The sequence below is a fragment of the Scomber japonicus genome, chromosome 3 (assembly GCF_027409825.1).
Source record: "Scomber japonicus isolate fScoJap1 chromosome 3, fScoJap1.pri, whole genome shotgun sequence".
Lineage (NCBI taxonomy): Eukaryota > Metazoa > Chordata > Actinopteri > Scombriformes > Scombridae > Scomber > Scomber japonicus.
In genome coordinates, this window is record NC_070580.1 from 21,339,416 (window position 1) to 21,366,359 (window position 26,944).

The 26,944-nt window shown below is 38.4% G+C and overlaps 3 protein-coding genes across 5 annotated transcripts in view; 2 read left to right on the forward strand and 1 right to left on the reverse strand.

Moving 5' to 3' along the window:
* Positions 1-12,300, forward strand: part of gnai2b (guanine nucleotide binding protein (G protein), alpha inhibiting activity polypeptide 2b) — a 44,621-nt gene extending 32,321 nt beyond the window's left edge. For both annotated transcript variants that reach the window (XM_053315092.1, XM_053315093.1), the window contains 6 exons: positions 3,247-3,407; positions 5,633-5,761; positions 8,199-8,328; positions 8,813-8,966; positions 9,639-9,831; positions 11,126-12,300. In XM_053315092.1, coding sequence (XP_053171067.1) covers positions 3,247-3,407; positions 5,633-5,761; positions 8,199-8,328; positions 8,813-8,966; positions 9,639-9,829 — 765 coding nt within the window. In that variant the 3' untranslated portion in view covers positions 9,830-9,831; positions 11,126-12,300. The remainder of the gene's footprint in view (positions 1-3,246; positions 3,408-5,632; positions 5,762-8,198; positions 8,329-8,812; positions 8,967-9,638; positions 9,832-11,125) is intronic.
* Positions 12,301-13,687: 1,387 nt separating this feature from the next.
* inka1b (inka box actin regulator 1b) lies at positions 13,688-16,215 on the forward strand. Of its 2 annotated transcripts, XM_053316150.1 has the most exons (3): positions 13,688-13,806; positions 13,896-13,946; positions 15,193-16,215. In XM_053316150.1, the coding sequence occupies exons 2-3, from the start codon at positions 13,944-13,946 to the stop codon at positions 16,111-16,113; spliced, it is 924 nt and encodes a 307-aa protein (XP_053172125.1). In that variant the 5' UTR covers positions 13,688-13,806; positions 13,896-13,943; the 3' UTR covers positions 16,114-16,215. The 2 variants fall into 2 exon arrangements, with proteins under 2 accessions (XP_053172125.1, XP_053172126.1); XM_053316151.1 differs by lacking the exon at positions 13,896-13,946.
* A 231-nt stretch (positions 16,216-16,446) lies between these two features.
* uba7 (ubiquitin-like modifier activating enzyme 7) overlaps positions 16,447-26,944 on the reverse strand; it is a 33,034-nt gene continuing 22,536 nt past the window's right edge. Inside the window, exons 22-24 of the mRNA XM_053316418.1 lie at positions 20,426-20,527; positions 19,113-19,195; positions 16,447-17,812 (exon numbers count right to left, since the gene is read on the reverse strand). Coding sequence (XP_053172393.1) covers positions 17,680-17,812; positions 19,113-19,195; positions 20,426-20,527 — 318 coding nt within the window. The 3' untranslated portion in view covers positions 16,447-17,679. The remainder of the gene's footprint in view (positions 17,813-19,112; positions 19,196-20,425; positions 20,528-26,944) is intronic.

Below are 26,944 nucleotides of genomic sequence, written 5' to 3' on the forward strand. Positions count from 1 at the left end.
CAACTTTGTTTGTTAATAATAAGAAGAAGAAGAGCACAATAACAAAGGTTTTATTTTGAAAGCTTAGACCGGAAGCCACCGCAGCTCTGTTAGTTTGACGGAAGCTGAAACACACAGCGAAATGTTTTTAACTGTAAATAAAAGTGCAGAGTTTCCAGCCTGCGTCAGACAATGCCGAGTTTACTGACTAATTATTAAAAACCAGGATGTGATGTGTGAACTATCATCATTTTAACTCGCTCGGCCAGCACACATCTTCTGCTGTTTGTTGAGCAGCAAGAAACGCAACACTGCAGCGCAGCATTCCTAACGTTGTGTGATGAAATACACCGGTATGGCGGTACATTAAAAATTCATATCATAACGAAAACATACACTGGTATTCGGTGTGAACCGGTATACCGCCCTGCACTAACTGCTTGCACGTGAAACTCGAATACAAGAGCGAAAGAGGGGGAAGAGGGTTACGTTTGTTTATATAGGAGCCGGAAGGGGTGTAATTGGGGTGTGTTCCCGCTCCTGAAACTGCGCTTCACAAGCTTCGAGGGAAACAGTCTAACAGACTTCACCTCCTCCTTTTTTGATCCACTCTCTCCTTAGAGATACAATAGACAGAGACGAAGCTGCAGACAGGCCATAGAGGGATGTTTTGGAGCCTGGATTTATTCAAAAGTGATGGCAGGACACATTTAGTTTGCCAGGTACTTTATGCAGCTTTAGTGATACAAATGAATTCCTTGTTTTGAAGGCTACCACCTGTAAAAGGAAGATGGCCTTACAGGTGGCCCAGAAATGTCTGGTGTCTGTTTTTTAAACAACCATGATTTATAATTTTATGTCTACCTGGCAAGTTTTTTTTTCATGCTTTTTCTCTAGTCTGATGATTGTATCCCTAACCACAGTTTGCATCTTTTAGGATTATTGAACCGACAAACCAGCCTTTGATTAATCAATAAAGGGATACATGGAAAATGTGTGACTACTTTGATCATTGATTTTAAGTCAATGATTAGGTAAAGCCAGTAAAAAAAATTGTATAAGATTTGTAGCTTTTTTCCTGCCATTTCATAGTAAATGAGCATTGCTTGTACACTTTTATACATTAAATGCTTCATCAAATAATCATAACAATTTGATTAAACGCTAATGAAAATAATCATTTGGTGTAAACCTAATTAACACAAATTGACAGAAGCTCATAAACCAAAATTAATCAAACTCACATACTCAATCACAGACCATTACACAAACATAGATGGGCACACCCTGCACACACAAAACAAACAAATGCACATCCCACCACCAACATCAACAAGTCACAGCTTCAGGCAGGGATCCAGTCTGTTGTACCCTGTGAACATTTATCACCCTATGAACAAACTGTCAGCAAAGTCTAACAGTGGCTGAACTCATTCCTGTGGAAGAGTGTTTGCCAGTATGATTTTACAGTGAAGCTAGTGAATGAGTTCTGTAACTGAAACCTTAATGGAGTGATTGAGGATTCTGCTGTGGTCATTAGCAGGATAGATAGATAGACCCCCCCCAACCCCAACCCATCTCCACCCGCCCCTTTGAAAGATCTGTCAAATGGCTGTGTGTACGTGACAATGCTCTCACAGACTCCCACACAGAGCAATTAGTGTGCTAGTCCACCCATACTTCCACACAGCACGTGGCAAGGCACAAACGCACACAGACACACACACACACATACACACACACACACACACACACACACAAACAGTCTGCATGTGTACACTTATGCATAAACAAAAAAGAAAGTAGATGAACTCAAAACGTGCAAACTCACACATCATCATTCATGCAATTTTATGTTAAGTCTGGCAGAGGGAGCAGAAAGCACATTGCAAAACAAATGTTTCAGTGGTGTGTAAGCCAAGTGAGTAAAGTATAGTGCTGCAACAATTAGTAATTTAATCAATTAGTTGCCAACTATTAAATGAATTGCTAACTATTTCTATAACCTATTAATTATTTTGAGTCTTTTAAGAAAAAAGTAGATAGAAAATCTCAAATCTGGATATTTTCTATGATTTTATGATAGTAAACTGAATAACTTTGGGTTGTGAACTGTTGGGACAAAACAAAATATTGTAGGATGTCATCTTTGACTTTGGGAAACAGTAATAAATTTTTATTTACTATTTTCTGGAGCAAACTAAGAATTGAGTAATCAAGAAAATAATAAACAGATTAATCGATAATAGAATTATTGGCTTTAATGACAACATATTCTAAATCCTTGTAGGAATAGGGTTAGGGTTAGGTTAGGGTTCTTAGTCAGGGCAATCAACCCTAACCCTCACCCTAACCCTAATCCTGACACAATACATTCCCTAACCCCAACCTTAACCATCACAAATAAAAGCCTAACCCTAATAATTACCCTAAAGTGACCCTAGACCCTATAACCTTCACCTTAAAGCCAAGTCTAAAGCCTCAAACACCCCTTTGAAAGTGTGTCAGAACAGGACCAACCAAAATGTCCTCACTTCCCAGGTATAACACACACACACACACACACACACACACACACACACACACACACACACACACACACACACAATTATTTCATTGAATCATTTTTAAAAATTAAATCCTTAGCTGTAAACACTGTTACTCCACATTATTACTTTTTCAATGTTCTTTTTAAATAATTTCACTAAATGATAATCAAGCTTATGAAGATTGTTTAATTTCATGCGAACAGAAGAATGGAGAATTCAGTGACACATGGAAGGTGGTCAACAGCAGGAAATCAAATCACAGTATGTTATAACAATGCTGCATGCTGTTTACCTTGAGTCACACCAATATATCTCACATATCTTACATGTGCTCAACCCAGATTGGCTGGCATGAGTTTCTTGGTGATATAATCATCACATCATATATTGCAGCAATCGTAACCTTTGCTTCCTTGGCAGTAGCTCAGAGATACAGCCTGATAAAAAAAGATGGTATTTGTTTATCATTATGTATGCAAGTACTTAATGGCCAAGAACATTTGTCACTGTCTGTTGATCATTCTTGGAGTTTTTCCACCCATGTGCCCATGTCTGTATAGTTCATAAATGAGTGATACATTATGTTTTTCAATACATCCATACAAAGATTAATACAGTCGATACAGGTTATGTTAGTAAGTAGAGGAGGAAAAACTGTTTTCAAGTATGTCTCGGCAGTATTGTAACTATCTGTCCTGTGTGCTTGTTGTCCCTGCAGGATGATGCCCAGCAGCTCTTTGCTCTATCTGCACCCGCCGAAGAACAGGGTATTTTCCCTGATGACCTGTCCAGTGTGATCAGGCGATTGTGGGCTGACAGCGGCATACAGAGTTGCTTTACACGGTCGCGAGAATACCAACTGAACGACTCTGCAGCATAGTGAGTGTAAATTTGTGTGTTTATTTTGTACTGTGATCCAACTTAATAGAACCAGAGTGATATATATCAGTCTGCTGATATTATTGACTGAAGTGTTTGATAACCACATTTCATGGATCATTGCAAAAAAAAGTGTGTTTATGTATGTATGTTTACTCCCTAATATCAGTATTGGCATTGGTACCAAAAGGCTAGTATCAGTTGGGCCCTACTTATGAATCAAATGCACGTTTTGTATTTTGAAAATGACAATTGCGACAAAGGTAATGCCCTCTAGCCATGATGTGCAGGGTTTTATTAAATCCATGATTTTCTACTCACTTTTGTGACATCCAGACTGCCATTACCAATGTTATCTCAACATATGTTCTTCTCATTATACACCAATCAATATGAAAGTGGTCCCGATATACACTGGACTCTTATGTTTCACCACTGCTGTATGAATATGAAAGTGGCAAAGAGATAAACCTCTCTTAAAATGTGCTCATTTTCTCTTCATATTAGAAAACAAGATGAAAATCGCAATAACAACACATTGAGATAGATTTTGATATTTGTTTGAATTTGGCTGATGGTGATGCTGATTAATTTCATGTTTGTGTCTTATAAAGTCTGTCGAATATTGCTTCCATTAAGGAAACGACTGTTCTTTTAAGGTGTTGTGATGGATCTAACGATGACATCTTCTTCATATGCTCTGCAGTGGTAAACTTGTCTTTGCCTTCCCTGGGGAGCTATAGAGACTGGAAAGATGCAATAATTCCTATTTAGTGATTATTTCTTTCTCTCTGGGTTTGATTCTTTAATATTGTAACCTGATAAGCAAAGGGTAGAATAGTATGTCTTTAGGGGTGAAAAAATGAGACTGTGTTTACGTCAAGGAAAATTAGCCTCCAAGTAAACTTTGAGAACTAAGATGTGATAATAAACCCCCCAGGTGACTTCATTGTGTATTTTGAAACAAGTTGAAAATATTAGCATTGCAGCTGTGCAATATTCTGAAATGTTGCTTTGTGTGATATATTCATAATTATTCTATCATCCAATTTGACTAAGCGGAAATATTTTGTAATGGGGGCTATAATGAGACAAACTGTTTAATCAACCATTATTTTATTATTCCCTTCAGTACGTCTGTCAGGACATAAAATACATGAATGGTGATATCTGTCCAAGTGAAATGATGTATCTCTTTTTGTCTGTGAGGCATAGGTTAGCTGGGCCACTAAAGCTCCCAGTTGGCCTTGGATGATGATGCAATGCATGTGTAAGTAGGGCAGGCTGTATCAAGCATGGCAAAGATGCAGCCACACTCCCCTACTGACCAAAAGCCTGTCAGAAAACTAAAAAGAGGACCTAAAAAGAGCAAAGGAGTAAACTGTTTTTGCTGTATCTGCTTACTGTGGCTAGATGAAGCATCTCAGGAATATAATCTTTGGGAGAGTGGCACTGAGCCAAACAGCCATCAACAGCACAGGAAAAGAGAGCTAAAGAGCTGAAGAAACAAGAAACTGATAAATTGTCCACCAATAGCTTGGCTAAGCATTGTATCACAACTTAAATTGTCTCTATACTGTGCTGTTTGTAATATGGTTACCTGCAGCGAGCTGCAGCATTAAAAAAAGGTGCTATGGCAGTACAATAAGATATACTGTCAGCAGTGCAGGAAACAAAATGAATTGTCACCAACTAAAAACTAGAAGCCTGTTTTCATCTTCTTTTCCTCTGTGAAATCATTGTGTCAAAAATGACAGCAAAATTCGAGGACAGGCGCAGCAACAGGACATTTGTTTAAATGGTGGTGAAACATAACCAACAGTCAATAGCAGTTACAGCCCTAAGTCAGGCTTAATTAAACCTGACTTTCCTAATCACAGTTCACAGCTGCAACTTTGGATGGCTAAAAACCAATTTATTACCTGTGCAATGTATTTTGTCATAACTTCATTACTACAAGACTCGAGTTAGCACAATCTCTTAAAGGCACTTAAACTGTCTAATGAAATGCTGTCAAGTGGAATTTAGCAGTCTGTTTAAAGAATGCAGCAGAATGTGACTCACTCCACAGAAAGTTCACAAAATTGCTAGAATCCCTTACAGTTCAAAGTAGTACTGTAAAATGTGACTGTGTGTTCATCTCTCTCTCTCTCTTGCAGGTTGCAAATCATACTGAAATTTTGATGTCTATCTCTCCTCTCTCTTGCCCTCTCTGTCTCTGTTAGTTACCTGAATGACCTGGAGAGGATAGCTAAAGCTGATTACATCCCCACACAGCAGGATGTGCTGCGAACCCGGGTCAAGACCACAGGCATTGTGGAGACTCATTTCACTTTCAAGGAACTGCACTTCAAGTAAGGCCACGTAGCACTGACATCATAGCTGTATTAATAGACTTCAGATACTTTGGAAACAAAAATAAAATAAAAAAACAGAAAACAAAATCTCATCTAGCAACTCATCCATATGTTTATTTGCTTTCCTTCCAGGAGTTAGTTGAGGAAATTGATATTAATCAAATGCATGTGCACACCACCAAAAAGAGAACAAATATGTCTATTTTACAAAATGTTTAACTATTCCTTTATAATAACACAGCAAATAGAAGTCTGTAATTGTAGTCACCAAGCAAGCCTTTTATAATCACAAATGTTTTTTTGCCTGACAAGTGCAAACAGTAATATCACGCTGACATTACAGTGTCAGCACCTTGCACCCCTGCTCTTAAACACCAAAACAAATCTATAATGAAAGCTGGCCATCTACCTTGTTTAACAGAAATAGGTCGACTTAATTATGGTCTCAACATTAATTGCATCAAAAGGGCACCTGACCTTCCTGGCTTGAAATGTGCAACTCAGCTACTCAGAAGCCAAATTATATCAGCAATTAAAAGTGTAATTATCACGATTGCACTGAGAGCTGAGTAAATAAATTAGATCCTGCCCACCGTGCTCTCACTCAATAAAACCAGAGCCTTATTTAATGCTAACATTTGAGTATGTCCTCTATGGTACAGTAAGTCTTACATAAAACATGCTCTGATCCAGCCTGAGCACTTGTGTGGGGTAGTAATGGATGTATAGATACATCTCGTAATAGAGGATGTGTGAGATATATAGTGAGTGTTTAAACATTTGACAACAGGAGCTATACTGTAGCAGTATGGGAGAGGACACATATGCTTGCTTAATGCAAATGTGTATTATTATTGAAACAATCCAGAACAATTAAATACTCTACTGCAGTAGCTACTGCTAAAATTGCAGTAGCTAGATTATAAAAAATCCTCCTTTCGCGGAACTTTCGGACCTTGTTCCTCCCATTCAGCCGACTTTTCAGGATCTGCCTTGTCCTGTCTTGGTTCTAATCGGTGGCAGCTGGATAGCTAATCCACTTGTCCACTAGTTAGTGGCTAACACAACTGACTGGCGCAGGAGATCAGTGGTTCAATTACTGGTAAGGACGGGGTAACAAATATCCAGCATGGAACCTTGGGCAAGGTGATGATTGAAACTGTGGGTTAACAAGATGCACGTCAGGTGTCCAGGAACCAGGGCAACCTGATGAGAAATGAGCTACTGGAACGAATACAGAGGAAATGGAGATGTTGCAATGCTAATATACTATATACTACCCCAGTGAGAGGGGTAACACGCAGAACTTGTGGGATATATGGAAGCTTCGAAACCCACCATTGAAACTAACGAAGGAACAACTTGAGATTCCAAGTTTGGGTATCAAGCCCCAAAGCCTTACAATACAGGGACGATAAAGATGAATAGGCACAAGGAAGGAATTGGGTTTTTGTCAAATACCAGCTTCATTTAAGCAGCAAAACTCTTCATATGCATATGTTCTTTCAAAGCTATCACGTTATTATCACGTTAGCCCTAGTATATATTTATATTTATATATATGTGTATTATATTATATATGTGTATGTATATATATATATATATATATATATATATATATATATACATATTTATATATATCAAATCACTAATATATATATATATATATATATATATATATATATATCTTAGTGATTTGTCTCATAGTTTTGGTGAGATGATCTTAAATTTTCAATCTGCCCAAAACTACTTTAACTAAAGAAAAAAGGCAGCGGCAGCTCTGGCGTGACCTGTTTCCTGATAAACTCTGCGAAATTTACCTCCTGCCACAACCTCACTATTTGGCCTGAATAATACATGGAGGAAATCAATAAGAAGAAAGTCATTTTTATAATTCTGCCCCGTTTGCCATAATAAGTGCGGAAAGGAAATACTAAGATACAGATACTATATCTAATGTGTGTCCTCTGCATGGTCAAAATATGGCAGTTATCCTGGAGGTGGTGTACTCTTATCACCTCATCTGTCTGTAGGGTTTTGCTCACACCTTTAACAGCTTTGATCATAGCGCTCAGTTTCCCCATGAGCCGATGCTTTGTTCTGAATATAGAGGCCTGTCTCTTGTAGGCCGCGCTGACCCACTAGACTTTTATCAGATATCTGACGGATACCTCTCCAGGTCCTCGCCACTTTTGTTCTGAGAGCAACCTCATGAAATCTTAATGTACATCGAGGGATGGAATGTCATCCTAACTTTCTCCCTCCTTCCCTTCTTCCTTCCTTCCTTCTTTACTGTTATTCTTCCTGAAATGTCCTCTTCAATGCTCTGTTTTCCATTAGCCTCTCCTTACTGTCTTTCACAGTGACCTCCTTCCCCTTACCACACACACACACAAACACATAATGTATCTCTTGTGCTTCATCTCTCTTGCAGAATGTTTGATGTAGGAGGCCAACGCTCAGAGAGAAAGAAGTGGATTCACTGTTTTGAAGGAGTCACAGCCATTATCTTCTGTGTTGCACTGAGTGCTTATGACCTGGTGCTGGCTGAGGATGAGGAGATGGTAAGGAGCAAAAACATCACCCTCTGGTATGAGTGTCTTCATCTGCATGGATGATATAACTTTACTAGCCTCATAAATCTGCTATCTGGCTCCTTTTTCACTACATGCCTTTGCAAGGTATTTAAAAGCGCCCACCCTTCCTTGTTATGGCTTAATAATAGTGAGCTCCAGGTGGTAAAATTGGCTCAGTTTACTTTAATGATCCTTTTACAGTTGAGCCGATAGTGTAATTATGTAATTAAAGTACTAATAGCTAATTCTTCAAGTGGATTGAACCATTTAACCCCAATTTCTTGAACTGCTTATACATTTACAGCAAGTGCTCAGGAGAGACTTGGCCAAATGATGCCATGAAGAACTCCCTCTTGACAGTTTTTTCCTCTCATTTTAAATATTAAACAACATTGACCCCTAGTGGTAGCTCTGATGTGTTACTGCACCTTGGTAGAGACCATAAGGCATGACCAATTGTGCTTCTCTTTAGAATCGAATGCATGAAAGCATGAAGCTGTTTGACTCCATCTGCAACAACAAGTGGTTCACAGAGACCTCCATCATCCTCTTTCTGAACAAGAAGGATCTCTTTGAGGAGAAGATTACCCGCAGCCCTCTTGCCATCTGCTACCCAGAATACACAGGTACGCAGCCATACTTCATCTTAGAGCAATGCTTTATTAGTTAAACATCCACAGTACAGACAGGTTTCTGTGGCTGCAGTCTAATGATGATAATAATAATAATAATAATAATAATAGATGTGATTTATATAGTGCCTTTCACAAACCCAAGGACGCTTTGCAAAAGATAAAACAAACAAACAAACAAACAAACAAAAAGGAAGAGAAGTGTTCAATGAAGAGAAAGGTTGTTAACTGGGACTTGAAAATGGAGACGGAGGGGCAATCACAGAGGGATTGTGGGAGAGAGGTCCAGAGCTTGGGGGCCGTGGTGCTGAAGGACCGGCCTCCCAAGGTGGACAGTTTGGTGCGTGGGACTGTGAGGAGGTTGAAGGTGGAGGATCTGAGGGACCGAGCGGAAGAGTAGGGTGACAGGAGTTCGCAGAGATATGTTGGAGCCAGGTTATGGAGGGCTTTGAAGGTGAGAAGTAGGATTTTGTATTTTATGCGTGACAGTACCAGTAGCCAATGCAGTTGGGAGAGGATGGAGGTGATATGGGCCATGCGTGAGGTATGAGTGAGGATTCTGGCTGCTGAGTTCTGGATGTAGTGTATTTTTTGGGTCGATTTTGCTGGGAGTCCAGTAAAAAGGGAGTTGCAATGATATGTTTCCAAAATCTTTTTTTCCCCTAGGAGCCAACAAGTTTGATGAAGCAGCTAGTTACATCCAGACCAAGTTTGAGGACCTGAACAAGAAAAAGGACACCAAGGAGATCTACACCCACTTCACCTGTGCCACTGACACCAAGAACGTGCAGTTTGTCTTTGACGCAGTCACTGATGTCATTATTAAGAACAACCTTAAAGACTGTGGTCTTTTCTAAAGGTAGGTTGGAGGGACATCTGGGTGTTACTGTAAAGCGTAATCCTGATCAGCCTTTATGTCATTTAGGTGGCTGTGGCCTATTGATCATCTTACCCAGTATATGATGACTGACATCTCTTTCAGCTCAGAAGATATAGTATATTAAGTAATAATCTGTATTCTTGGTATTCAATCTCTCAGCTGAAATTTATTGATGGATCACGTAACAATTTTAATAGTTAGTTAGTCTTATAAGTAATTTTGATGCATTAACATCAGCTGTTTATAGCTTATCCAGTGTAAATATTTTATGATTTTCTTATCCTTCCATAAAAGCAAAGTCAAAATATTTTGGACAGTTTGTGGATATTAAGGAAGCAATATGTCAACTTGAGCTCTAGGAAATTCTAATGAAAATAGCATTTTCTGATATTATATAGACTAAGACTAATCTGCATATTAATACATAATGAAAATAAATATAAATTGCAGCCCTAACTTACTCACAGACGACTGCTATCCAAAAAGAAAAAATGAAAACTTCTAATCACTTTAATTTTGGATGGATAGTTCATTTTAATTACATACTAATTTTTAACTTTTTGTAGTTTTTGGACTAGTAAACAGGAAAGAATAATGCACCCTGTAAAATTGCTTACAGTGTTTCTTTCTTACAGCACAACTTGTAGTGGACTGTCAACAAACTGACTGTGGTTGTGGTCATGACACTTGTCTTTTCAGTGCAACCTGCCAGGTCACATTAGCTGTCAGGTGCTTGCTTTCAGGTCGGATTCAGGATCAAAATCCACTGCCTAATGTGGTCTGACTTCCATTCCTGCATATATTTAGTATGTGTGGGCATAAATCTGGCTACAGTGTGGATATTGAAAACAACATCATGCATTTATCACACCACCTACCGACTAGTCTCACAAAGCCAGGCATGATTCTGTCGGAATTGAATTTTTCAAATGGCATTACTGTGATCACCACATACAAATTGATACTCCAAAAATGGAATATGACGTCCCAAAACCTTAGCAAATGAAAATAAAAATCCTGCATGACTAAATACCACAGGGTATAGTGAGATGAACCCATCCTTTATTCCTATTAGACTCTATGTTGTGTTTGGCAAGTTTAATGTAAACTGATCCAAGTGTTTGCAATGTCATTGCTGAGGAACAGACTGAGCAGGATGGATAAGGAAATATGAAGTCAAGTGCTGGTAACTTAAAACAGTGGAACAACAGGTCCTTCATATTGTATTTATCTAAAGGTGCTATGTTTGTTTGTCATCTCTCTTTTCATGCAGGACAGTTCCCGACGCACACAGACTGCACCAGCCATGAGATGATTACTGCTTTTCATAATGAAAACCATAACAGACTTGATTCCTAGAGGGGAAACCTGAAAGAACTTCAACAATCACTGATTTGCAACCATCGCATTCCCTGTATAATGTGTTATCATTTTTTTAATATATGTATTTCTTACTGCTCTTGATCAGGGGCTCTCATTCATGCTGAGTGCCTGTTAATAGATGTTTGACCAAGGATCCCCTAATTGGACAAGAACCTTAAACAATCAAGGACACTCACCACAGAATTGCAGTTTTTATATTAGATTTGTAACATAAATTATATTAGCCAACTGGCTTAAGTAGAAAATAATTGTTGGAAGAGTACAACATATCATAATAATAATAAGTCATTATCTCATCATTGCAAATAACAAAAGAAAATACACATAATTAAATGTATTGTTCATCCTTAATATCCGTAAATTTAATCTGCAGTTTTAGAACCACCTGCTTTTTTTTCTTTATTTTTAGTTTTGATTTTTTCTTTAAATTTTTCTTTTGAAGTTTAACAAATGGATACAGTACAAAAAAACACCTTTTTTTAATGAAAAATCACATTACTTATGTTAACTAATGTTGCATTATATGAAACCTTTGACTGCACAGAGCTTATTTTTAGAAGAAAAAAAAACACGCATGGAGAATGGAAATGTATGAAAGGAAAATGTGTTTTTGTACAATGTTTACACAGAATCAATATTCACAGTTGTACTATAGTGCATTGTTCTGCATGACTGTCCATAGATTAGCCTGTACCCTCCACAAACTCAACATACATTCCTTAAGTAACTTCTTTAACAAAACAAAACAATAATGGCTATGTGTCACTTTTAAGATATCTGCAAGATTTTTAAGTGGTTATGTCTTTTCCTAACATGGATTGTTCTGTACAATTTGTTTCATTCTGAGTCTTTTTACATATGTTTGTGCCTTGATATCTGTTTACACTTGTTCTTTAGAGGTATGCTATCTTCAGAGTGTGAATTAGGGCTATTTCTACTATACTTCAGTTCACATAAGATATCATTTAATGCACAACAACACAGACAAATGGATGATACTCGTTCATTGATATTAAAATAAAAGTTAGTCACTTATTAAATGTAAATAAAAGTTTAGTCACATGATCTTCTATTCTATAGTGTGATGTGTTGAAAGAAAATGCACTAAAAGCATATTAGTCTGGACCAATGCTCAATGAAAAATTAACAAAAGAGAATATAAAAAGAAAAATAGAAACATTAGGTTGTGAAGAATGTTGTGGACCTTGAGTTAAGACTGTTTTGTCACATATCCTGATCCCATGGTTAAGATATTTGTAAGACTTGGTACATTGATTTAGAGAAAAGGCTGCACTGTCATTGCATAAGTTTCAGAGTTTACCAAAAAGGGATTCATGTTTAACTCCCCATGGCTCACACAGAAAAAAACAGTGTCTACAGTCTTTGAGCAAAGTCTAAACATTGAATACAAATTAATAAAGCAGACCTTTGTTTTTTCTTCTTTAGTGCCCCTTGAATCATCTCACAACCCTCCCAGACTTATTTTGTGATCTTTTAGAGGATGCCTCACCCTGATTAGTAACCACTATACAACACTGGTAAACAAGAAGTATAAAAGATTTCACATATCAGAAAGCACTCGAGTAATTTTACTTCAAATACTTTTAATATTTTGAAGATAACACTTCTGTAAGTATGATTTTGAATATAGGCTAGAACTTTTACTTGTATCAGGATATTTTTACATTGCTTCAATGCTACTCTAACTTAAGTTTAGGATCTGAGGACTTCTATCACTACATTTGGCCAAAGAGGTGTGGTGAGGTGGTACAGTCATGAATGGTCTGCTCATCTGCAAATTCAAATGAGAGTTTAACTTGAGCGCAGTCCCATCTTTGCATTTCAAAACACCCATTAGGAAAAGAATGGTGAATGGACCGTATGCATTGGCACAATTCAAGAGATGCAACAGTCTGCAACATAATACAGGGTGTGAAAAGGATTATATGCAGGGACAATCAAGAATGGCAATGTGGAAGGTGTTATATACAAAGATCCACAAGGTGGCGACATGTAGATTTCAGTAAATCAGCACATGCATGCAGTCACAGCAGTAGTCCATGTCAAGCTTTGAAGTTTAATATTCTGAAACTAAAGTGAGCATTTGTGTCAAATTATAAATGAATCATTGGATGAGTATAATTATAATTACTGGTGATTTCAAACATTAATCGTTGCTGGATAAAATGGTTTTATTGAATTTGTTTTTAAAAGTTGGACTTAAAATGTTGGAGGCTAAAGGCAAATGAAAAAAGGTCAAAATTAGTAAAATGTGTTTGTATAATATATTTTAATCCAACTCAAGCTCTTGGTTGTCATATAATACAGTTACAGTAAGACCCTCTAATTACACCAGGAGGGATCTTGTTTCAAGCGACTTGCTATTGGCTGATTTTTTGACACGCTGCGCTGATTTGCTGTAGTCTAAAACTCAGCATCGTCAAAGTCCGCGTGCAGACCTTGGTCTGGTTCAGAGGAGGGAGGACACGGAGACACATCACCTCTGACAAACTATATATATATATGTGAAGTTGTTGATTGTCTCGGATCGGTTTAACAGCAAATGCAAAGGTGAGTGTTGATACTATTAGTAATAACTAACTATGTCTCTAAAATGTACAATATAAAGATAACTCATCTGTTGTTGTTTTTTGTTGCAGAAACAATTAACAAGGATTATAACTTTGCTGCAGACGCGTACTTAAGCAATGGTAAATATTTCCCCCTTTTTCCTGTAGTTTTGTATTTGGACAGCTTTGTGGATGCTTTGCAGTCACTTCATTGTGACTGTAAAGATCATTGCACGGGACTCTTAGCACAAAAACTATGAAAAGTGTTTTGTTTCCCCTCTTTTTTTCTCAAGGCAATGTACGTTTTTGTACTGTCTCTCAATGTTTTTCCTGTCATGATTGTCCTTTGAAAAGTTTTTGGAGCTAGCTACTACCCTTTTAATTCCCCAAGTAACAGTTAATTCAAACTAAAGTGTCCTTGCTGAAAGCATATAACTGGGTGAATCACTTCCCCCTGTTGTGTGAAGGCAGCCAAGGAGAACAGGGCATTTTAAATGGCACAAACTGTCCACAGAGTCCCACTGAGGATGTCTCTGTATGTCAGATAAGTCTCCCCCAGGGGCCAAATGGTTCAGCACCCACAGCTGTGATAACATCATGACATTGTGGTGTCCAAACTGGCAGGACAGAGAGAAGTTTAACAAACACACTTTAATGACTATAAACTGACTAAGTGTATGATTTTTTTCAAAAGTTTTCTCTGCCAAAGGAAAGTTTGAAAAGATGGAAATATTTAGTTGCTTAATTTTCATAAAGATCATGTGATGTAGATGAAACTGTACCAATGTTGCATCAATTGGATTTCATTGATTCTAGTTTATCCAAAGACTGGATGATGGTGTGATTCATAATGATACATGATCATTTTCTAATTCCAATATGTTGCTGTCATTTCCGGCTTTATATAAACAGACCAGTCAACATCCTGTGGGTTAGAGGAGTCCAGAGAGGATATGTGGCTCTGCACTCCTCCACGTTTCAGTTATACTTTGTTCAAACTTCCCCTCTAGCTTGAGGAAGCAGAGAGAGTTTTGCCAGTATAAAATGTGCATCCTGTTCTCAGAGGTCTGACTTTTTCATTTTCTGGGATCATACTGCATGGGATGGTCTCCATAAAGCTGCTCTGAGGTTTGTCAGGAATGCCTCACTTGTTATACGGCCATAGAGCGGAGTGATCTCAGCTGGTAAAAACCTTTTGGCCCAGTTCTGGAAATAATACGGGGAACTGTTGAAGCTTCAGCTAGACTGGCCATGGCATGATGGGATATGTTGGAAGACGGCCATAATTTTCTTATTTTATGTTGTTTTGACAGCAGTGTTGTTCTGAAGTAGACTTTATCTAAATTCCGAGTGCACCTCTAAGTATTTTCTTTTTCTCCTTGTGTAGCTGTGTTTAAGAGATTCCACTGACTGCCTCCGAGACCAAATGCAGTACATGATGAGATCCTTGCAGGACCTGAAGCAGATAAGCAGGCCGAGGCCACTGAGTGAACCGTGTGTTCGGTCCTTCGCTGTAACACGGCTTTGCAAACAGAGGGCACAGCAGGAAAGACTCACTCGTCTACGTAGATCTGAAGCCCATGAAGTCAGCACCTATGACTCTGCCTGCTGTCTGACCAGCCACTTGGAGGAGGAGGAAGAGCATGAGCGTTTGGCACAAGGCTCCCCCAGCAGTGAAAAGAGTCTGGACTTTGACTCAGGATACTCTGAGGCGTCTTGGCAAGATGAAGGTGTAGTGCTAAGAAGAACTAGAAATGTGCGAGTCTCTTCTTCTGCCTGCCTCCGCACAAACAGGGGACCTTGTGGCCGTGTGCGGCCCAAATCAACCTCGGACGCTTGCCTGGAGCGCTGGACCTCTTTTGAGGCCAGTGACCCAGAGGACTGGACAACGTCACTGCTGAGCCGCAGCAGGAACAGACAGCCTCTGGTTCTGGGAGACAACAGCTTTGCTGACCTAATAAAGAACTGGATGGACCTACCAGAGTGTCCTGAGCCAGCAGAACTAAAGCCCAGTGCAGGCCGGCGTCTTGCCAAAGACATTTTGGTCAACATGCGCAGGAGACTGGCAGGGATGTCTAAAAGTGTGGAGGTGAGGCAAAGGCCAGCAGACTCCGCAAGGGTCAGTAGAGCTGCAGAGGCTCCAAAACGGATGTCATGCCCAGTGGGAATCCAGTCTCTTAAACCTTTCTTTCACCAATCGCACACAGGCTTACATGAACTAGATAGTGACTTCTACCAGTTCACCGCTCTCATGAAGACGGGCAGCCGACAACCCATCATATGCAATGATATCATTGGATACATTTGAGTGAGGCGGTAACTATGGACCAAACTTTTGACACAAATTTAAGATGATTCCATTTTCATAATTGGGTTTTGTCCATACTGTCAATACTTCCGAAATAAAGTTTTTTGTATTTAATGAATGTTTGCTGTCTAACTAAGTCTGTCATTGTTTTTCACAAAATTGTGGCATGTATACTGATATTAACTCCAGTGCAGTTTCACTCTTTGCGTTATGTCAGTTTAATCAGTTTGTACTTAAGCAGTAGCAAAGGATGAACTCTATATACACATCTCAAGTCACACAGAAAACACACCAAAGTTTTGTAAACCCAGTAAATGACGATGATGATGATGATGATGATGACAATGATGATAATGATGTAAAACAGGGTGTGGTGAGGTATAGGAACTGAAGTCCCTTAGTGAAGTACACAGATATAACATGGTTCCTCATAGACACCAATTTATTGTGTTATTGTTTAAACAGAATGCAGAATTAAATAGTATCCTTCAAATGCAGGCCCAGTTACACAGTGAAAGTATATCAGTAAGTTGCTGCAGTAAAGATTGTAGAGATGTTTCTGTATGATAAGACTTAAACACTCCAAAGTACTTGTGGAATAGAACAGAGCATGCACCAAAGCCATCTGAGGGCAGACCAGATGCAGGCCTTGTAGATGAGTCCAGCTTCTCCATCCAACCAGTTCAGGGATTCTTCAGAGAGGGAGGGGGAGGAGTGCACATGTGCATGCAGAGGGATTTACACAAGACAGCTGTATCTACATGGCAGAGCATCCCAAATCTTTAAAATACTGTACCTACTGTGCCAACTGCCTTTCCTGCCTGCATCACTTCAACATTATACCCTGCCTGACCTGAATAAGACCTTGAAACATGTCCAGAACTGCCCCAGCAGGGCTAGATCATCTAATCCATATGCCCTGGCAAGCATCTACATAGCCTCTTAGCCTGACATCTCAAAAAGACACAATTTACATGTAAATCAAAACCAAAAGTTATAAAACAGAACTTAGTGTTGATAATTCAAAGGAAATTACAGATTTCCAAGGTCCCTCTTTTGCTGTATAACAAAGTGACAAAAAAATCCCAAATGAGGAAGTGGATATCAAAAAAGTAATTTTGGGACATGACTAAGGGTGGGACAAATTGCTAGAGTGTGATTGTGGAATTATTCATTTTACATCATTAAAGTGTGATTACCAGTAAGAAAAACCCCCCACAGTGTTCCAGATTCAGATTCAGATTCTGCTTTATTTATCCCTGAGGGGCAATTCAGTTTCTATTGGCCCGACCTCACATAAACAAACAGCAATCAACAACATTCGTTCCTACACAACAATATCAGAGGAGGCGATAAATGACCAGTGTATTTATGCAAAAGCATTTGTGGAATGAAAGGAAAGGAATAGATAAAGAGATAATGAAAAAAACAAACTTCAATCTAATTAAAAGACAGCTAAAACATTTTTTAAACATGATGTTCCAGGAGTGCCGGATTTGCTACATCAATTTGAAACACGTCCATGCGATGCCTGTTCACTGTCGAGAAGACTTGATGTTGATGGCATCACAAGAGCAGGTATCTGATAGTTGGGACTGTCTCACAGTCTTCATCTTCAGTAAATGAAGGGGTTAGGTCCAACATTTTCTTGTGAGGAGGGATGTCTGCTTTCATTACACTCTTCACCACATCAGACACACTGCAAAAAAGTAAAATATATATAAATAAACGTAGTCCAGTAGGACAGTATGAATGAAATGAATTCATTATAATCTACATTTAAATTAATTTAGCCTCTAAAATGTATCATAAATATCCTGCTAGGAGACAACAATCTTTCAAAATGTGCCTATTCTTATTATCAACAAACTCCATTCAAAGGCTAAAACCAGTCAAGTATTGATCCTGATATATCTTATTCTTCTGTGCCATAGACATCCATAATTCTCAAAAATCAATCTCACTTAGAAAAGCCTGCTGCTGAATATACTAGTTCACTAAATGTGTATTAATGTGCAGCCAAAAATAGTCCCCAACAAATGCATAATTTACTTTGATAAAAACTACAGTGCCAAGCTGTTTCATGAAATCATTTTTCAATTATTATTGAGTTATTTGTAAAAAAAAAAAAAAAAAAAAAAAAAAAAAAATGACATCTTCAGGAGGAGCAAATGGGTTTTGGGCTGAGAGCCACAGACAGAGTAGATGTCAGAAAGCACAGAGAATTGACTAAAGCATTGTTGGTTTTCATCTTTTCATGGGATTTGGAACAAATACATATAATATTTAAAGCCTTTAAATTAATTTTCATGTTATCTGTGTTTTAGTCCCCCCTGCACATGCCCAACGCAGGAAGCTAGAGACACAGGAAGTAACTACTGGAGGGGCTTGCTGTCCACATGGCCAGCACCTAAGATGAACATGATAACGGCAAGATTTAAGAAAGAGTCTGACTAATAATATTTCAATTAACTCAAGGAATTATTACCTATATAACTGTAAAGTTGAACCTGATTTATAACTTTCTCTTCCTCTTACTGGAGTGAAAACATCCCTAAGGGTCAATGTTCAGCTCTGACTCACTTCTTTAATTGATGAGGAGAGTTCACTGCACGAGACAGCTGATTCATTTCTTACACCCTGGGGCTTATGAAACTTGGCTGTATGAAACTCTACAGAGCTGAACAGGCCTGAACAATGTGGCTTCTCAGATGCAGGAAAAAAAATGTTCACACTAATTTATCTCTAACTCTGGTTCACAACAAACAGAAAGAAACCTGAGGAGGAGTAGTTTCAATCATCAGTGTTCAGTGATGCATGCGAGTGTGTGTGTATGTCAACAGGCTCTCTCCTCACGCGCTCAGAGGTAACACCTCATCCTGCCATTAGCCTCTAAACAAACAAAGGGACGTTGCTTATTGCCATTGTGTGTGCAGGGTTACGAGCTGTGTGCAGCCATTTGTAAAACTGTACCATATCTTTGTCTTATCCGGACATACCTCTGCGTGAGCCTCTCTTTATGACCATTGTACAAGATAGCAGGTCCGTAGAAGAGGCTGCAGACAGTCAAGCCATATTTTTCCTGCACACAGAAAAGTAAATAAATTACATTTGCAGTTCAACAAAACGTAAGAAAGAGAGATGAAGATGGAGTATGCCTGCATGCATCATGTAGAGTAAATTTCTACAAAGTAAGTGGTCAGCAGAGATAAAGGTCTGACAGTAATCAGTTGCCTCATACAACTTCAGCAGTTCAGGAAGATATGCAATGTCTCCACAAATAAACCAGGCAAACCTGGCCAGGCAAAGGTTAAACAAAATGGGGAGCAAATAAGAACAGTTGCCAGTTTATTTTCTCTTTGCTTCCTCAAAACAAACTTGTTGGTGTTGTCTTCTGTTACTGATGATAAGTTTGAGAAAGTAGGAAACTAAACTAAAGACACTGTTGGAATGAAACAAAGTTAAAGCTGCAAGGAACTAGGGTGTTTCCTGTTTATCCTCAACTACTGAGATCATTTAACTCGCACAGAAATGTCAGAACAAGCTGGAATATCAAGGAGGTCAAGACATTAAATTAGGTTTACACTCATGTCACCTGCCAAACATTATAACACAGACATAAGATGAAACTGAAACAGTCTTAACATCTTTTCATCACAGGTAGGAACAACATATCATTCTGCTGTATGTGTATTCTATGGATATGATTGGAATGGCAATTAAATAAACTTGAAACCTGATCTGTTAGTGTGCAACTTTGTTAGTGTGTATTTTTCTAATCTGCAGCACAAGATTTTGTACAGTTGATTCAAAATGCTTCAATTTACCTATCAATAACAAAATCTAGGTTGTAAAGGGGTTAGCAAGAATTTGTGAATACATTTGGGATTAATTACATTTATTGTGAATTGCTTGGGATCAAAGTGGGAGTAAAATAAACGAAACATTAATTAAGCTTATAGGTCTCTGTCACTGGCACGAGAACATCAATGTTATATTAACTCATTTGTGGCTGAAGGAAAGCACTAAAAATCTATCAATCTTGCAATAAGAACATGGATGAGCATGCCAGTAGAAGACATATGAATTGAGAAAAGGGTTCCAATCATTGTCTAGCCATCAGAAGAAAGTTCTGAAGTTGTGAATGGTAGGTGTAAAGTGGCCAATCATTTAAAACAATGACCATTGTGTGCACCGGAGGAAGGTGAACAGGTTTAAGGAAAAAGAAAACATGCATAAAATATACATTCAGTGGAAGCGGGTGTGAAGAAAGGTGTGTGTTTCCTTGCTCGAAGGAATAAGGAGGCTGTACCTTGACATAGTGGAACAGATCTCCCAAGGTCATTTCCTGCTGACCACTGCCTCTGCCATCAACAATCAAGTCGTCCCACTGGGTGTATTTCTTTCCTGCAACCTGCCGATAGACATGTTACATACACCACACACACACACGCACACATACACATAGACAAACACAGACAAAGTTGACAGATGAAGGACCACTTGCTTGTTTGGGACCATAACAAGAGAGGCTGCATTTTTCATCACTGTGTTATAAAGCAGCTGAGAACAATCAGCAGCTCTCGGAAAGCTTCAGCTTCGACTCAAACAGCCTACAATGAGGTCAAGAACGTGCTTCCTCATACACTATGAAGTGACTTGCTTGTTTTTCTCAAGTTTCACGGACCTACTTACTTCTCACAGTTTTACAATCATCCTATGCTAATAAAAAATCAATACACATAACCATGTGAGTGCAGAGTCAAGATGATATTAGTGTATCGAGAATGTAGACCTGCTAATAACACCTGCAACTTTGTGAATATAAATGTGGTGCTCTAGGCAGTGAAATAACAACAGAGGAATTTTCCAGACACATTGCCAGACTACAGATCAAAGTCTGAGTTTTGAGGGGCCATTTTCTCTCTGAATTTCCCATAGTTCTTTGAGTATTTTATGTTAAAGAGACACACTTGAAATCTGGCTGCATGAAAAGGTTTAAACTGTTTAAATGGGGGAATTGTAGTCTGTCTATAATAGCAACTGTCCTCTTTCACTGATAGTTCATCAGCAGAAAATTAATTTCTTGCTATTTTAATAATAAGGCTGCACAACAGCCCTATTTTTTGTACTAGATAAAATGTGTATCTGTAGCACTGGAAGACTTCCTCAGTAGTGAAAGCTAAGACCTTGTTTACTGATTCTTTGATTGGATAATTTATAGTGTCAATTTTCTCATGCTGCAGTTTAACATGTATGTAAGAAACATTGAGAGGAATTCTGCTGTGACTGTGTGGTTTTACATTGCAGGATAACACATAAAAACAAAAGCATGGTGTTTTTCAGTCAGCACGTAAAATGCATTTGATACATCAAGACCATATGACAAGAGAAACGTGATGAGAGTCTTGTGAGGCTAAATGAAGCTTAACAAACACGTTCATTTATTGAGAAAACTTCACAAACAGTTAAATCACATATCTTCGCCCTGCCTCAGGGTTAGAGTCACACTTCAGCTCCACCGTCATACCCCTCACATCTCATGAGATCAGATTTTAGGACTGGCGACCCTGCAGCAACCCGGCATCCATTAAGTCACTATTCCTATAGGATCAACCTTTGACCTCAAAACAAAGACAGAATAAAGGGTCCTAAAACCCAGACAGATCAATTTAACCCGCTACACACACACACACTGCTGTCACTGGGCATACATTGATCATCACATGACACCACGTTTATTAAAAATATAATAATCTACGCAAAACATCACCTGACCTGAAATACTTCAGGATTCCTCACATGCAGAAAATATGTCAAAATATGTCACTTACTTAGACGACTCTGCTGTCTGGTAAGAGAAGTTGTGAAGACCAAAACTTGGCTCGAGATGTGAATACCAAAGCTCCAGCTAAACCTGGGTCCAATTATCTCTGCTCCAGCAGCCAAGGGGAACTTTTCGACTAGCCCTCACTACTCCCGCCACTTATGGGGTTTGGGGTTATGGAGACACACTAGAAGCATAACTCTCCTCAAGTCTTACCGGGTGTCTAGGTCCTTTGTCCCAGTTTTTAGACAAAGCACATTTTGTTAGAAAGATGAACATCTTACCCCTGGATATTTTAACTCCTTTAATGTTTTTTGCAGAATTATCAGTACAACCCCAAATGTCCCACCAGCACAGCAGAACTACAGCTTGAAATTCACATTTACCACAAAAGAGTTTTTAAATCTTGTAAATGCAAAGTCATTGTTGAACATAAAAATAGACCTCCTTCAGAGGTCCCATGCCAGAGTTTAGTGCTTTTGTGTGTACTGTACATGCTGATTTTACACAATGCAAAGCAGGCATGCAGGCTATTTTTACTACCTCCACTCCCTTCCCCTCTCTCATATCTGTCGCACAACTGTGGCAGGAACCTGAAGCCAATCAACTACCCCATCAGTATGTATGTACAGTGACGTCAACTGTTCACCACTATAGCAGCGTAGAAAAAATAAGCAAGAACACTGGAACCAAACTGGCTGCTGGAAACAATTACAAATGCTTCCCACAAGTACAACTATCTTTTTTCATGGAACAATAAAACACTAAAATGCTCCAACGAAAAACAGTTATCTCTGGGGAAATTAAAGAAATACAAATCAGAGTTATTGTTTTCCTCTTAGGGTGACATCTGAACAAATGGAACAGTGTGGAAAATAACACAAAATCTGTGTTACTGAGAGCCTACAGGCAATTCTCTTTACTCTGTAATGTATTAGCAGAGATAAGGATTTTTGTATTTTCATTAGCAATTGGTCATTGGTCATTTATGGTGTCAAAAAGTGAAAAATGTCAATCGCAATTTCACAGAGCATAAAATGACGTCTCTAAATGCTTGTTTTGGTCTGACTAAGAAAATGTTAAACAAAAGCCCCACTAAGAAGCTGGAACCAGGATATATTTTGTATTTTTTTCTTGAAAATTGACACATTGACTCATTTGTTTAAATAGTTGCTGATTAATTGTCTTTTGAATATGACTAGTCAATTAATAGGCTAATCACTGCATCTGTATGAAGTGAAAGCACATCTCTCCAATGTTTTTTGACTATGTTCAAAGTGGGTCTTGTAGAAATCCCAATTGAGAGGAAGAGCTACTATACTTGTGTTACATACAAGTCTACATACATATACACACAAGTCAAACCAGTTAATATTGGGCAAGGTTGTCTTGAGGTTAGAGCGTAGAATTACTGTCTATGAGGTCCCCTGTTCAGTTTCTTATGTTAACAACAAGAGCAATTGACAAATCCCTGCCAAATGCTACTTGGTGTCTAATCACAGCTGCACAAAATGTTCCACAACCTGATCTCCCTTGAGAAAGACATTTTTTATTTATTCTTGGCTATAAGTGTGTAGTATTCAAGCACTGTTCTATTGCATTGGGTGTCTGAAGATCAGGAGGACTGTTCGGACATAAAGCAGAGATGGGAGTCAGGATTCTGGGTGGTAGCGAGCCAAAGAGCTTCTTTTCAGATGACGAGCATGAGACAAACGGCCACTTCATGAGCCTGACTAGAATAAAGTCACGCTGGGGGACATATAAGTTTATATTCTGTCTACTGTGTTATTGGAGGACAGCCAGAACTCTCATCTGCTGTCCACATATCATACTCTGCAATATAAATAGGGCTTTGAACTTCCCCCTAAAACACGACACAGCTGGTCTCTCTGAAACAATAAAAAAACACAATGACATTTAGCGCTTTTAAACTGCCTTTCACTTCACCACTACACCCATCACATTTCATTAATGTTATGCTTCGTATGTAACAGCTACACACCTCATTTTATGCTTTCACTTTATTACTTCAAATCTTTCTTGTTAAAATCCTGTCCAAATTCAAAATGCTTCGATTGTCCTTCATAATATGTACTTTGTATTTTTGACATGAGACTAAATTCTTTCTAGTAAACCCAAACCTTCTATCAGTAATTCTGGCTTTAATTGATTCTCTACATGTTAAAAAATGTCTCTCCATATCTGGCCTGTTAAAATATGAAGTTCCCCACATCTGACACGAACAGCCAAAACTTCAGGCTACTTCCTGCTGTTGACAGGAAGCCAGACGAGCTCCTTTGCTCTTCCTGAAAAATAGTGTAGACAGTAAAGGCTTCCAGGAAAAAGTGACAATAATCTCATCACAAACATAATCCACGTATCAAACACACTAACACGCGCGTTGGTCTTTATATCCTTGTGAGGACACTCATAAATACATTCCATAACCCCTTACACTAACCTTAACGATCGCAACTAAATGCCTTAACCCAACCCTTTACCCTAAACTGAAACTAAAACCACTTCTAACCTTAACCTTAAAATCAAGTCTTAACCTTCAAATTGTCCTTTAAAGTTGTGAGTACTGGCCAAATTGTCCTCATATCACTCTGGTTTTTAACTGAAACTACTTCTCTCAAAAATAGAAAGACATGGGCCCACAAACACACTTTCTAGTCTTAAACCCTTAAGACAGGACTAGATATGAATTTGACACAGAACATGTGTCTGTTTACTTAAATACAACATAACTCACACATCTGCTATGCAAATTCAGGGTAAACAAAACAGTTACATTCTGGTAAAAAAAACTTCTTGGTAATAATAACAGAATTAAATCATTTTTTTAATTCTGTATGATCATAGAAACACTGCAATATTCTTATAAAACACCTGAATTTTCACCACTCCCTTTGCAATGATAAATATATATTCTGAATAACATTAGGCTTAAAGTAAATAATGAAGTCATTCTGCCAGTCATTGGCTGTACGGTTTACATTATCAAAAGGTCAAAAGCTCTGACAAGGCCTGAAACAAAAGTCCACTCAGGCTCAAATAAGTCTGGATCCACAAACAAACAAACTATCTCACAAAGTACCTTAGAGAATATAAATGAGTTTCTTTCTATAGTTGCTGTCTTCTTAAATATGCTGGAAAGGGTCATACTATTTACCATTAGTTAGTTTCATTTTTTTTAATTTGCTCACAACTTTGTGTTCGTAGACTTCATTTTTTCCCTTCTTACTGATAAAAAATGAGTAATGTTTTCAGGATAACCAGAAAATGAAGAGACCTTGCTGGGGCAGTTTAACACCACATGACCTGATACACAATAAACTCTCTTAGGATAACAAGGACTACTGATTGATGGAACCCAAAAATAGATGCTCCCAACTGCAGATATACGTGAGGGCATGGGAATGTAGTGTAGCCAGAGGAAGTTCAGCCAGTGAACTTGATAAGGAAGCAGAATGAATTCCAATTTTATTGTGATTCTCTTCAGGGAGCACAATCGCTGGCCATGTTGCACAGGTCATTGCATTTGGAGTGAAATCATAACGTGAGTTTTGAATCTTGCCCTTTAAGACAATGGGGCATTTTTTGGAGGCAGGAAGCTAGGATTAGTAGAGAAACCTCGATAGGTCCTCCTCCTCTTCCCTGCAGTCTGCTACTGAACAAGAAATAGCACTGCTGAGGCACGCTCCTGCCTCGGCTTCATTATCTGGCTAGAATCCCAACAGTGGAAACATTTTTACAGCCCACTGTGGCTAGAGGCCTGTTTCATCAAAGGCAACTCTTTGCCTTTGCAGGGCTTCAAAGTGAGCTTTAGGGGAGGCAGATGGAGGATCTGTGTGGTCTTTTAGATCATATTTTCATCTTAATCTCTTTAAGCATCCATTTGCTTTCTCTTTGTAGACAATCTGGTTACTTTTCACTGAGATCTTATGTCCCAGTTAAGTCCTATGGAGATTTACAGTCAAGCAGCAATTCTCATTCAAACATATGACAGTGATGCTGCTGACTTCTGTATGTGTAGTACATTGGTGTACTTGCAGGTATGCATCGAGTTTACTTCAGATATACTGGACAAAAATGCAAAATGGTGGATAAAGGTTCATTCTTTTTCAAGCAGATGAGTTTGTGTTTTCCGCAACGTTGAAAGTAATCTTATATTCAAAATGCTTTATATAATGTTAACCTAATCACACATTAAAAAGTACAGTATGGTAAATAAATAAATATTACAGCTTCTACACTACTGGAATCACAAAAGAATGTGTTATATGCGAGTCTTTAAAACAGTTCCATGACAAAGCAAACAATATTAAATACAGGAAATATATTTCATGTTTCAGTTGGCCGCAACACTGACTGAAAACGCAAGCGGACAATCAATTTCCTCATTTTTATATTGACTTCACCCATGCAGCTGTTCTGATATGCCTTCCTTTAGGTCATACCTACAGCACAGAGCCAATGGTGATATGTCAATAATGCTGCCCATGACATCAGAACATCAATGGAAGCCCACAGCTGTACAGCAAAGCTAACCAGATTGCTCCTGCATGAAAATATAATGTATCAGTCTGTATGTAATTGTGTGTTTGTGCTTTATAAGGAGTAATACTGAAAAGATAACAATTCGGCAGACTTGTGTATTATAATTTTTCAGGAGCATGAAACAAAAAAGAATGAAATGAAAATACCATTAAGAAAATGTCCCTTTCTTCTAATTGCTCACTAACTTGTTACAACATTTGGTGGGGGTAAAAAAGACTAATAATTAAACAAAACGGTTTTTATATAATGTCTGAATATAAAAAACAGAGAATAACAAAAATTTAAACATTGTTAGTTTGAGCTAGTGCTTCAGTAAATGTGTCACATCTCTTGTATCCTGTCAAAAGCTACAATCTGTCTGCATCCAAACTGGGGCTACCTTCAACTGAGCACAGGTTTCTCATAATGTTGTCTCAGGCTTGACTTGGCTTCCAGACTAGA